This window comes from Ambystoma mexicanum, chromosome 3p, assembly GCF_040938575.1.
Source record: "Ambystoma mexicanum isolate Mex_15411 chromosome 3p, UKY_AmexF1_1, whole genome shotgun sequence".
NCBI lineage: Eukaryota > Metazoa > Chordata > Amphibia > Caudata > Ambystomatidae > Ambystoma > Ambystoma mexicanum.
The window spans coordinates 124301046-124315117 of record NC_090925.1 but is presented as its reverse complement, the minus strand read 5'-3'; the positions used below and the strand labels follow the sequence as shown (position 1 = coordinate 124315117).

At 45.1% G+C, this 14072-nt stretch overlaps 1 protein-coding gene across 2 annotated transcripts in view; it reads right to left on the bottom strand.

Annotated features, from left to right (window-relative positions):
• LOC138580154 (C-type lectin domain family 2 member B-like) overlaps positions 1-2696 on the bottom strand; it is a 401198-nt gene extending 398502 nt beyond the window's left edge. For both annotated transcript variants that reach the window (XM_069650479.1, XM_069650482.1), the window contains exon 1: positions 2396-2696. In XM_069650479.1, coding sequence (XP_069506580.1) covers positions 2396-2531 — 136 coding nt within the window. In that variant the 5' untranslated portion in view covers positions 2532-2696. The remainder of the gene's footprint in view (positions 1-2395) is intronic.
• Positions 2697-14072: the final 11376 nt, after the last annotated feature.

Below are 14072 nucleotides of genomic sequence, written 5' to 3'. Positions count from 1 at the left end.
GGGGCAGAACTCATGGCGCTATTTCCAGCCCTGTTTACAATAGGTTCAGGAATCCCATGAGCTATCTCAGCACAGTGGCAGCCTGTGAGTTGCAGGTTAACACCAACCTCTGCAGCAGGTGCATGAACTCCTTGGCTCCACTGCAGCAGTTTTACTGTGATTGATACCATTCCCAGTGTTGACGCTTACCCACAGGACCACCCAAAATTGTCATCAAAGCACATGTTAAATATTAAATGTTAAATGTTTAAGGTATTTGTACCGCGCACCGTCACCAACGGAATTGGTCCCGAGGCGCTCAGGCGGATCTGTAAACGATAAAGGTGGGATGGGTTAGTAAGGTGAAGAAGGGAGTAGGATAGTGAGAGGAGTGGTGTTCTGTTGGCAGCTTCAACTCAGTATACACCGGGTGCTGAGCTTTGGTGCGGGTATCAGATCGGAGTCAGTCTGCGGGTGCTGTTGTTCCGGTTTATGTGTTGTTGCAGTGTTGTGAAGTGCGTGCGCCTTGTTGTGCGAGAGATGGTTGTGTGAGTTTTTGAGTTAGATAAGTATGCAGAGTTTGAGCTTATATTGGTTAGTGGGTTACCTGACCTTTACCATGCTAACATTCGTAGTTCAGTCTGAGTGTGACGCCTGTTGGCCCTTCATAATCCCATCTAGACGCGGCGCCGGCCAATGATTAGGACTCCATCCAGGAGTGGTCATGCCAACCCTCACACCCCCATCCAGATGCGGCGCAGGCTAGTGTCTAGAGACCCGTCTAGGTGTGGGCATGCTAACATTCACAACTCCATCTGAGCGCCACGCAGGCCGGTGTTCACAATTCTAGGTGTGGCACATGTTAGCATTCACGTTTTCTGGGCGTGGGCATGTTGTCCTTCAATCGATCCTATCCAGATGCGATACAGGCCAACGTCTATCCAGATGTGTCTGCCGGTCTGGATATGTTCGTCCGGTACGTACAAGTGGGAGAGTTACTTGGGGCTTCGTCTGGGTCTAGGTATGTGGTCAGTCTCTGCAGCCTTCCTTTGTGGCTATTTTCCATGATGTCTTATGCTCTGTCGAGTGGTTGGTTATTTGGTTTGAGTGTTTGTCCAATTACGTACAAGTGGTCGAGGTTGGAGTTATTTTCGTCATTGTTTTAATGTCTGGGCATTCTGGTGCGTCTCCGCTGTGGTTACGCTTTGAAGAGCCATGATTTGAGGAGTTTCCTGAATGCTAGGTGGTTTGTTGTATTCCGTATATTCTTAGGTAGGTCATTCCAGGTTTTGGGTGCCTGGTGAGAGAAGGACGATCCTCTGAGTTTTTTTCTGTTGTAGGGTTTTGGTTCCAGGCGTATGTCGGTGCTTGATCTTAGTGTTCTTGTCGGTTGGTGTAGGCTAGTTTGTCGCTTAGGAATTCTGCGCCTTGTTTGTGTATTGCTCTGTGTGTGATGCACATGGCCTTGAACTTTATTCGTTGTTTCAGTGGTAGCCAGTGTAGTATTTTTAGTGCGGGTGTGATGTGTTCTCTTCTGGGTAGCTTGAGGAGGAGTCTGGCTGCTGCATTTTGTATGCGTTGCAGTTTTTTTAGAAGTCGTTCGGGCATGCCCAGGTATAGGCTATTGGCATAGTCTACTCTGGACATGATCAGAGCGATGATGGTGAGTGTTTTGTGGGCGAATGACAGGAACGGTAGGATCCTTTTTGCAGCTCGCAGGAGGAAGAAACATTTCTTGATTACCGAATTTACTTGTGGCTCCAGAGTGAGGTTGTTATCCATCAGGACCCCTTGGTTTTTTACAGTTGAAGGTGGTTCTGGTGTGGTGTTGAGCTCTCTTGGCCAGGGGATGTAGTTGATGTCTCCTCCCTTTTTTGAAACAATCATTATCTCTGTTTCGCCGGGGTTGATTTTGAGATGGTTGAGGTTCATCCAGTTGAATATGTCACAAAGGCAATTCTCTAGTGTGGTGTTTTCTTCTCGGGTGTCTCATATTTGGATATTTTGTTTTCCTGGGAATATTGCACTATAGATTGCTGGGTTCAAAAGATGAGCACCCTTTATATTTTACCAGCTTAGTTCCTGAAAAGAAAGCAGCATGAAAGAAACTGCAGCATTTTTAAACTATTATCTTAAACATTTCCTTTGAGCAGAGTTCCACTGCCAGCCCCGCCCCCTCTGAGTTCCACCTCCTCATAACCCCGCCTCCAAACTGTGCCCCCACCCCGGCCCTTGGGGGTGTCCACGTCACATTTGTCCTATTTCCATCACTGCTTAAATGTTGCAGTCCCTGCCTAACTGTCCCTGAAGGGGGCCAGGGAAGGGAGCGTAATGGACGGACTCGGCTCTTGTTAAAGCAGCGCCCCTCCCTCGCAGCACCCAGTATTGCCCACCCACTGCACCTACAGGCACTCACCTGTCAGTGACGCGACTCGGCTCCTTTTCAGTGACGGCTCCTTAGCACCCTGCGACTGGTGCCCGCCGCTGGGCTTGATTTCCAGTTCAAAGTGCTCCTCCTCTTCCAAGTGATTCGCGTTGGCTCCAGTGCCCATGGCTTAGCTGTGACAGATATCCCGCAAAGGTCCTGGATTGACATCCACTGTTCTCAGGCAGTGCCCTGCACTCCCACTCCCACTCCCTGTGGTCTTCAGTTGTCCGTGGGCGAGTGCACACTGAGAACAGGTTCCGCGTTTCCCGTGCACTTCTTTATCTGTCTGCTACCGCCCTACCCCCCGCCTCTCTCAACGCTTCCTCATTCTCCTCCCCCGCCCCCTCCCTCCAACACCTCGCCCCACGCATAGACTGAATCCTGCTAATAGATGGCGGGGAGCTAAAGATCTGAGTTTTTCTCAACTATGCGGATGTACCCCACTAAAGTCGGTACAGCATTGTAAGGGGCGACCCTGGGGACATGTGGTACGGTATCTGCAATTGGTAGTTTATAACGCGCTTAATACCCAGAGGTTTCTAAGCGCGGACCCGGGTATCGAACTTGTATTGGTCCGTGTCGCCTTGCTTCCAGGGCGAGCACTTTGCCCCTGAGCTATCCTCCCAAATCAGTGGAATTACGGTGCAATTAAGCCTATGTTGCTTGGATTAGCCTCAATTAAATATGGAATGGGACATAGAAGAGGGATGAAGTGGGAGCGCTGGATTACTCACCAGCAATCCCTTTACGGGTCGGACTCCGGATTCTCAATCCTGACTCCCCCATTAAACTTTCCTGTGCGCGTTTCAAGTGAATCTGCTGGTGAACGATAGAGATGGAGTTGGAGATGTCTGGGTCCTATATTTATATATATATCCGCTGATAGGAGGGCTTGTTTAAATAAAGAACGTGCTGGGTGTCATGACAGGGCTAAGTAGTCAAGCATTGCGGAAGATACCATGGTACTGCAGCACAGCTGTGTCCAGCTGTTTAGAAATGAAGGAAGAAGGTTGGAACAGCGCCAGCCTACAGCCTACCCCTGGTATCTAGTACAGGGGTAGGCTGCACCTTGCTACGGTCGGCGCCATCTGTTTTATTATATAATCGATATTAATATTCTATGCAAGACTCTGAAGTACCTTGCTTTGAATGCCAGAATCTTTAACTAGGTTGTAACCCAGTGTCTAATTTTGGGAAATGTGACAAATCCAGGAAATGTGTCCTTTCTGCCCAAGAGGACATCACTCCCTGTGGCAGCAGGGGCAAGTGGGGGGGGATTTCGGTGGGGGAGGGGTGGGGGAGGTGGGGGGGTGTTGAGCCAGCTAAGCTTAACACCCGCTATGGGACAGGGCAACTGAAATCTCACTGAGGGAGGCCCCCTCTGCCCCATCAGAGGACAGGCAATCCGTAAACAGGGATATGTTTTACCCTCCGATGTCTCAAGAGGATAATAGTTGTGTTCGTTATATGAAAGTTAAACTGTGTAACGACTAATGGTGAGGGACTTTTTGGTTAACACCTTCTGCGGTAATACCTCGCGACCTTGTTGTGTGCGTGTTGCTAAGAACTTGAGAGATCTTGATTGTAGGAGTCACGTATTAGCTATTGGTCGCACCAATGTAAGCATCTACGGAGACATAGAGGCCCTCAACTCCGTTGTTCAGAATTTCAATGGTAGGGTGAGCTTACACATTTAGTGGTGCGCCCCATAAATAGTATCATATCAGTCATGCACAGAACCGAGGATTCTCAACAGAAAAGAGAAATCCTGAGGAACATTTGGAATTGCTTTATTTGCAAATTGCTGTAGCCTTTAGCGGATGACACGTGTTTCGGCAAAAATTGACTTGCCTTTCTCAAATCCAGGCTAAATATAGACATGACATAAGCAGAAGAAAAATAGAAAAACATAAAGCATAATAAATCTCTTGACAAACTGTTTCATAGATCACTATCACACAGTCACTAGAGCAGTGGTCTTCAAACTTTTTTGTCCTGTGCCACCCCCTGAGCCGAGTTTGGGCATGCCGGGCTCCCCTAAAAGTGCCGGATGGACAGTATGTAGAAATCGCTATGAACTTTTGCGTGCCGTCACCACACCCTAGTCCCAGTACAGACCCTGGGCTCTCCCCCACCCTACTCCCACCACTATCCCAGTGCTGATGGCCAACCTGCTCCCACCACAGTCCCATAACACAAACATACACACATCCATACACATTTAAATAAAAAATGAATCGCCATAAACGTACCTTCTCAGGGGCCTGCGCATGGTTGCTAAAATGCCCTGCTCCAGGTTGCTCTACCCGTATGTGCGAGGAGGCGCAGGAGCTCCCCCTCGCACATACATACATGCAATGCCCCAGCCAGCATTTCCAATGAGCTATGCAAGGCTGGCGAAGCAAAACACCCCCAACGTTGCATGGCTCAGTGATCATGTGCGGCTGGGGAAATGAACTGTCAAAGGCAAACCGTGTTTCCCTTTGACAGTTCAGCCTGCCAAGGAGCACTCCCTCAGCTGGAAAAAGCAGCTGAGGGAGTGCTCAGTGTTTCACTGGTCTGGCTCCTCGGCTCCTCCATAATGGGTGAGGTGGCCAGTGGGTGGACGCCCCCTCACCCATTATAGATGAGTCGGCAGGCTTGGACTGGCCTATAGGGCAATAGGGCGATGACCGTATCAAAAATGCAAAATGCTAGTGTAGGCCAATCAAAATGGGCCACTTTTTTGGCCAATGTGGGCCAGTTTGAGGAGTTGCTTCACTATGCAGCTAGTAGTTTTGACCATTGTTGCTGAATAAATATTCTTTAATATCACTGCACTAGATAGGACAGCTAAATTACCTCTCTACGCTGCCTCCCTCATCATATTAGTGGTATTATCACTCTCCTACCTGACCATGCCTATTTCTCAACAAACCATTGGACCTACAGCAAACCAGTATCAAGATGCTACTACCACATACAGGGCCTGTAGTACCACAGACAGAAACCTCAAACTTCGTGCTCGCCTACCAAAATTGTACGAACTACCAGTAAAGCAAATTGAACAAATCAACTTCCTAAAAATGAACATACAGCCGAAAACCACTGCAGAACACGCTAGGAAAGCTCATATCCCTAAAAGATCCACACAAAAATGCTCCAAACCTACCATTATAGCAAGCACCATGCTCACTAAACATCACCTCAAAGGTGCACTCATAAATGCTAGGTCCCTAGTCGCTCATGCTACAGAAATCTCAGATATTATTCTCGGACACCACCTAGACTTCCTAGCCATATCAGAATCATGGCTTCACGATGCAGCGGGTCCCGCCCTCTCCTTAGCAGTTCCCGACAATTATACCATCATACGAGCTGACAGACACACCTCCCGAGGCGGGGGTCTAGCCATTATTGCCAAGATCAGTCTCGACATAAGAGTCTCCACATCCCCCATCACGAAATCTTGTGAATGCCTCTCGGTCAAAATAGCCACCGCCAGCTCCCAAACATTAAACATTGTCCTGCTCTACAGACCTCCTGGTCCTATTGGAACCTTTGTTGAGGACCTCTCCACCACCCTGTCCAACAATTTGAAAAACACCTCCCAAACTATAGTGCTAGGAGACTTCACCCTAGGCTACAATGATATTAAAGACACCCAGTCCACAGCTACTGCTCTGATCCTAAAAGAGCTGGGCTTTTCCCAAAGAGTCACCTGTCCCACTCATAATAAAGGTCGCATCCTTGACTGGATAGCTGATCACAACTGTGGAGTAACCATTACAGACACTGTTCCCCAGATCTGGACGGACCATTTTCTACTTCTATTTACAGTAGATACTAACTTAGCCACAGCCAAGTCCACACCTGCCCCTCCTATACCCACGAGGAACAAAAAACTAATAACCACGGAAAAATTGTTGCCAATCATACTACCCCAACTAAACTCGCTCCCAGCTAACACGGAGCCTGATATGCTAGTTGATCAATTCAATGAAACTATGAACTCAGCCCTTGATCACATAGCACCGCTCAAATTACGGACTAGTAAACCGAAAAAACATCTCAACTCATGGTTCACCCCCCACCTAAAAAATCTCAGGTTAACCAAAAGAAAACTAGAATCCAAATGGAGACTTACTCCTACAGTAGAAAACAAACTAAACCTTGCAAAGATATCATCCCAATACAAAAAAGATATCCTACTAGCCAAACAGGAAACATACAATACCAGAATATCCCAATCTAAATCAAGTGTCAGAGAACTGTTCAGTATCTTGAAAGAGCTGGAAACACCCATCATTCCCCAAGAAAACTGCACCAAGGACAAAAAATGGTGCTCAGACATTCAGTTTGCCCTTACCAACAAAGTAGTCAACCTACAAACTAATATCGCCTTCAAAAAAGCATCTCTCACACCTCAGGACGCTCTAACCCCAGCACCCCTACTTAAATCTAAACAAATAACACGTTTCTGCTTCTCCAAGGTATCTACCACTGAAGTCGAAAAAGTGATCCTGGGACTTAAACCATCCAACTGTAAAGGTGACCAATGCCCTGCCCAATTAATTAAGGATGCTGCGAGAGAACTATCGCCATTCATAACTAAACTCATCAACTCATCCTTCACTACCGGCATCGTACCGAAAAATCTTAAAGAGTCGTGGGTCCTGCCACTCCTAAAGAAGCAAACCCTCGCCCCTGCCATTCCCACCAATTTTAGGCCTATCACGACTGTGCCCTTTCTTCTAAAAATTTTAGACAAAGTGGCATACATGCAAATACAAAATTTCCTTGAATCCAACCACCTGCTCGGAACCCGCCAATCTGGATTCCGTCCCCAGCATGGAACAGAGACTGCCCTTATCGATCTCAAGGCCCAAATAGATCAATGTAGGGACAATGGCCAAGCAGCCTTACTCCTCTTGCTAGACCTCTCAGCAGCGTTCGATTTAGTCGACCATGCAGTCTTATGCAGCCACCTAGACTCTGCTGCTCACTTCTCTAAAGAGGCCATATTATGGATCAAATCCTTCCTGAATAACCGCACCATGAGAGTCTTCTCTCCATCAGCCTCAGCTGACCCGATCCCTATAACGTGCGGTGTACCCCAGGGATCTTGTGTATCACCAACCCTCTATAACATATTCACAAAGCCGCTCTTTGACGAAATGGATCATCTGGGTATCGCCTACACCAACTATGCAGACGATACCCAGATCCTCCTTCCGCTTTCAGGAGATTACGTTGTGGATCTGGCCTTAGTGAATAAAATTTACAGCATCGTTCAGGCATGGATGGCCACACACGGCTTATGCCTGAACGACGACAAAACTGAGCTCATAATCCTAGGCACCCCGACATACATAACTAAACTTAACACTGACTATGCCAGCTTCATTATCGATGGGAACAATATCAAAGTAGCAAAGGAAGTCAAGACCCTAGGCTTTTACCTTGACGCCACCTTAAACTTTGGCAAACAAGTCAACTCCCTAGCCTCTTCTACAGCATATACTTGCAAACTCATTAGAGCCAGCAAGCAATTCCTCTCTACAGACAGCTGCATCACGCTTGCCAGAGCCCTTATACTGTCCAAACTGGACTACTGTAATGGTCTCTACATTGGGGCTAACAAACAGACTATCCAAAAAATCCAGGTCCTACAGAATAATGCCCTGAGAGCCGCGCTTAAGATCAACAGGAAAGAGCATATCTCCTCTATAAGAAGAGAATATAAATGGCTATCCACTCAGGACAAAATCCAACTCAAAATTGCCTCCCTTACTCACAAGTGCCTCAATAACATGGCACCACCCTACCTCATGGACAGGCTACTCTTAAGAACCTCACCTAGACCAACAAGAACGGTCAATGCGAATTGCCTCTATGTCCCTCGCTTTAAACGTGCCACTATTGGAGGACATAGCTTCGCAGTCAAAGCAGCACAGCTTTGGAACTCCCTACCACATGACATAAGAGAACCCCAGCCCTTTGCGAAATTCAGGCAGAATTTGACCAAGTGGCTGAGAGCTAATGACATCTAACTAATCCAACCTGCTTGACCTGACTGTCCCTACTAGCGATCCACCTGCATGCCCCAGCTCTGATACCACGTTCTGTATTTTACACCATTGTATATTACTGTACTTATTCCACTATTTTACACCATTGTATATTACTGTATATCACCTCCACGTTGTTAAGTATTCCTGTACCCTTATCACCTCTTGTCTGGACCTAGCTCCAGCCCTGCTCATTCTTGCTTATTGTATACTGCATTATGACCATGCACATGTACCTGTATATATTTTATTTATTGCAGAATGTACTATGATTATGTAGATGTACCTGTAACAAAGTTGAGCATATTCTTGTCTTGTGCGCCCTGATGCTCCAGGGCTTGGCACGCCCTACAAATAATAAACTAAACTAAACTAAACTTTAAATATCACAATTTGTTTACATTTGAATAAAAAACAACCCCTTGGGTACTATTCAAACAGTCTGTGACTAAAGGACTGAATATCCATTTGCAACTGCTGGCCATGTTTTCATTGGTGCTTAAGACCGTTTTATGTTCCATTCTGAACATGTGAGCTGCCCCCTCCCATTTCCTCCAATCTAAAAAAAAAAAAACCTAAAAAAAAATCTTTTTTTTTTTACATTTCATGCTGGGCTCTGGCGACCCCCCTAGGAGGCGGCCGCGGCCCCCTCAGGGGGCGCGCCCCACAGTTTGAAGACCTCTGCACTAGAGTGATGGAAAGTTCTTGAAATTCTAATAATGCGTGGATGTGGCTGGTGCCCCGTATTTTAACCCGTGCTTAGATCAGGTTTAGGAGAGAAGATGGGGGAGGGGGAGTGAAATCGGAGACAGTGACAGGAAAATCCTGCAGAAAGCATTTTGGGTGAATAAATAAATAAACCTAACTGGACTTATGTCGGTGGCTAGGGGGTATGAAAACTTAAATGGCATTTAATTTATCAGGTGGTCTCTTACGCTTGCGCACTTGCGTGAATAGAAGCATAATGCAGGTTAGTGGTAAGTCATGGGCTCAATCCCACCTGTATATAGGAGAAAAAAAACATATGTGCCAATGTTTTTCTGGTAATACTCGTCCATGACCAAGAAATATTTATATACATTTCATCCAGTGGACTAATAAATCTTGTCTGGATCTTAGATACATGTTTAAAAGGATATACTAAAATAGGTCTGAGTGGCACATAAATTAATGCAAACATGTTTCTCGAGCCATCACAACATGTGAAATCATTAAACAACTGTTTGCGAGTCGGAAAAAGAAAAAGAAAAATGAACACATCAGGCTTCACACGCTCACATTTTGCAGCATGTGTTTAAAAAGGGATAGGATATAAAAATATGGACCCCCTATGTCCGGGTGGGCTAGTTGAGCTTACCTCATGCGGATGTGACCTCAGCTTGCTGAATAGTCGGCGTTTGAAACTCCTAACAGAATAGATAAAGGACAGGTTTGTTTTACAAACATTAGTCCTTCTTCAATGTCCATTGTGGCGACCATACTATGGTCTTAGTACTCCTGGGACTGATAGTAATAACAGAAGGAGGTGAAGCCCGCTCAGGAGTAAAGGGCGCAACAGTTTCTGCTGTTCGGCTGGGACCCTGTTTATTGCTGAACTTCGTTTCCATGATCTTCTGAACTTTCCACCTTATCAGGAAGATGCCGCTCCGACTCGCGTGAGACTGTCAGCAGGAGCTGGCAGCAGTTCGAAGCGAGCGGCTCATTATTTTACATCCCCACGTGACATCCGTCACGTGACTACTTTGGCCACACCTTCAGGAAGTCCTTCTCCATAAAAGCAGAACAGCGCGACCCTTGCGGCGTGAAGCCCGCTCAGGAGTAAAGGGCGCGATTGTTTCCGGCTGGTCCCGGCGGTTCGCCGGTAAGTGCTGGGAGATTATGACTTAAACATTGTTCAGTGTTCAGCTGCATAAAACCAAACAAGGAGAGTGGTCTGGCATATCGTCCCTGTATTCATCCATCCTTAAACTAAAGTCAGATCAACCAAAAAAAAAAAAAAAACTTCACAAACTAACATGAAGAAGTTAGTGACGGCCAACCAGAGCATCAAGGATAGCTGCCCGCTCCCAGGAGCCCCCCTAGCTAACATCATCGATGAACCGGGACGTATACTACGAAGTGGCCTCTTAAAAAGCCCGTCTGAAATGACCATCGCACACCCCACAGCAATATTGTCACCCCCAATACCCCCTCTTCGATCCTCACACAGATACAATCTACCTACTTGTGACATCGTATGCTCATCGGATACGCCTGGTGCTGCCGGTCCTTCTGGGGAGCGAGACGGGAGCAAATCTGGCTGCAGCACCGCCGTGCCGGCGGTTGCCGGTGGAGGGACAGGAAAAGGGCGCACAAATCCAGAATCAGGGGGGCGACGGGTGGTGAAAGAGGTTTAATGCAAGAGGAGAAGTCCGCACAGATCCCGGGCTCGCGTTTATCTGTAGACCAAGAAGAGGCACGACGAGACGAGACGGAGGAGGAAAAAGAGGAAATACCGGTCGGGCCCACCAGAGTTCCACAGACAACGAACTCTGTATCTGTCACCATAAAGAATCATGAGACAGAGAGCGACGAAAAACACAGCCGGACCAAGGTTGACCTGAAACAATATAAACTCAATACCTTGAATACAGCTAACTCACTACAACAAACTTTCCTCACAGAAGAAAGTTTAAAAAACTCATCAGACCATACCTCTTTCAAAAATCAAAAAGAGTACAACACATGTCCACCCATTCTTAAAAGGCTGATCCAAACAGAGACACACCCAGTGACAGCCAGGGCAGATCTATCAAGTCCCGAATTGAATATAACTGATTGGAGAGAAAACTGCTCAATGAACGGAACCATATCATACTTGACAGATCAAGATGGACAATAAACAGACGACACCAAAATTTTGAGAGAACACAACTGGGTCCAACTACAAACATACCCAGCCAAAGACCCAAGTAACAAGATCTCGTCCCAAAAGGATTTGAATCTCTCACGTGTTGATCAGAACGACAACACAGGAAAAGAAAATACTCAGGAACTAAAAACCGAAGAACTTGAAAATAATCGAAACTCAAAAAAAACAGAAGTCAGCACTCCTGATGTTACTTTTTCATCAACTCCAATCTCCAAATCCACGCTGAAACTACACCAAAAAAAACAAGGTAAAATGATGCCCTAGACCAACAACCCGATCGAAAGATTCTTTGAGAAGTTAGGGAAAACTCCCATTATGACAGGAATTAACTTTCTGATATGGAAATATTAGAGGGAATCCCTCCATCCCCTCAAAGAATTCCATTCAAACAAATAACAGCAACGCACTCCCTTGAAATAGGAACTTTGACACCCCAATTACGATGGCACTTCGGCCAAAATGAGACCCTTCAAGATAAACGGGAAAAATCAAAACTGGACACTGAAACTTGCACAAGTGCAAAGAAATTGATTCAAAATAAGGAACAAGAAAGTATTTTGAAAACCAAAGTGTCATCTAAAGAAAATGAGAACAATCAGAAACCGAGACAAAATCCAAAAACTCAATGTACGAACAACAAGGAGGTAGTCACACTGACAGAAGAGCTTTCAAAAGAAAAAATTACGCTTGGCAAAAAAAACGCAACTGAAGAAACTAGAAAACCAAACCAAGAAACAACAACAATTGAGGCAAAAAAGAGCCATGAGAACATACAGAAACCGAATACCATCCGTTTAAGAAGCCAAGAAGAAATACAGCTGGCAGAGGCTATACTAAACTACAAAAACATGGTTAGGCGCAGAGAATTGAATCCAGATCTGAAACCTATTTGTCAGCAAAGAAAAGAAGATTCCTTAGTGGATGCTCTGCGTCCACTCTATTCGACCCCAAACAAAACTAAACTGGGACAAGAAACCACAAAAACAAAAGAAAAAAATGTACCTGGAAAAAAGCCGGATTTACATCTAGTGATGTCAGCAGTGACAGTTGGTCTAGCACCATTTGGAAAATGATATGAGACCATTAACGATACATTGAAGGACCACACTTCAATATTAGCATCTGTAAACTCGAAGCTGACCCACTTGGAAGGATACATTCTGGCCCTCGAATCGTGGAAGGCCAGTACAAGAAACCAAGGAACACAAACGGATAAAATAGATCAAGGAAAGAATGACGTGTTTCAATTTAAGAAAAAATCAATCAATAACAGCACTCAAACTATACTGACGAAAACAAGTGAGACCAGTAACGGAAAAGAGCCACAAGAAGCACTAGAAAAGCATATCGAGAGACCAGCACAAAAGTGCAACAAAGACAGACCCAAGGGAGACACACGAGAATCAACCAGTTTAAAAAAACATATGAACCCAAGAGACAAGCTGAATGAAACTGAGACATTGACAAAAAGTGAAAAGAAAGCCGATCACTTCAAAATTCCACAAGAACTGGAAAATTCCAACAAACAACAGGCCCAGAAGAAAGCGGAAAAAACAACCAAAACAAATGAACTAATGACAAAATGGATAACCATCACAGACAAGAAAACCAACTAAGAAAGAAAACAGTAACATTCAGAAAAATCAAAAAGGAGAACTCAATCCGGAGCTAGATGAGAGTACGATTGACATATCTAACATCAGCACTTACTCAATCGAAAATTCTGAGTCTGAAATACCTCGCTCTATGGCAAAAAAAAGAAAGGTATCATTTGCGGAAAATGAACCACCAACACAAAACCGAAGGGAAAATCAATATAAAAGACAAATGAGAAATGCAGAACAAAAAAGAGAAAATTTAGAGGATTCAGAACACAAAAAAGATTGGATCACCCCAGAAAGAAAAACGCTGTTCCGTCTATCAAAAACAAAGCTAAACAAATATGATTACAGACAAGGAGCCAATGAGGAAGCTCATCCAAAGTACAGCAAAAGAATGTTCGAAAATGAGAGACAAGAAGAAAAAAGAAAAAGAAGTGATAGACGATATCAACAAACTTACTTGATCCCCATAGGACAAAAGGGCAAGGCAAGCGAGATGAGAACACGAAGAAGTTCGGCTATCGAGACACATAACAGTAGAAGAAGAGACAAATCTTCTGATAAGAGAAACAGTTCTAATCAAAGACCCTCGGACCAGCCCTTACAGCAAAATCGAACTAGAAATTCAGCGATATTTACTCGCAAAAGTAACTCGACCCAAACACTAAAACTAGAAAAAAGATCCAGCTCAGAAGAAAAAATCATCCTGAATAGAAGAGCCATGTTGAAGCTCCTGGACAAACTCACAAATGGAGATCAAATCAAAAGCATAGACATAAACATAGTAGAATTTGTGCATAAAGGACGGACAGACAGCATCTTTCTACATATTATGTCCCAATCTGTTAAAAAACTCATGCTTCAGATGACAAAAGAATTTTCGAATCGGGGTTATCTCGTGCGAGAAACGACACTAGAAGAGAGAGGACAAAAGATCCAAAAAACGAACGAAACAAAACAAAGGCACAGTTATGAAGACAAAACAAGTGAAACCAAGGACTGGATAAAGAATACTCCGAACAGAAAGTATAACCTGAAAGAAAAAAGAAAATACCCTTCAAGCCCGATGAATTATGAACATACGAGAAAAACAGACAGAGAAA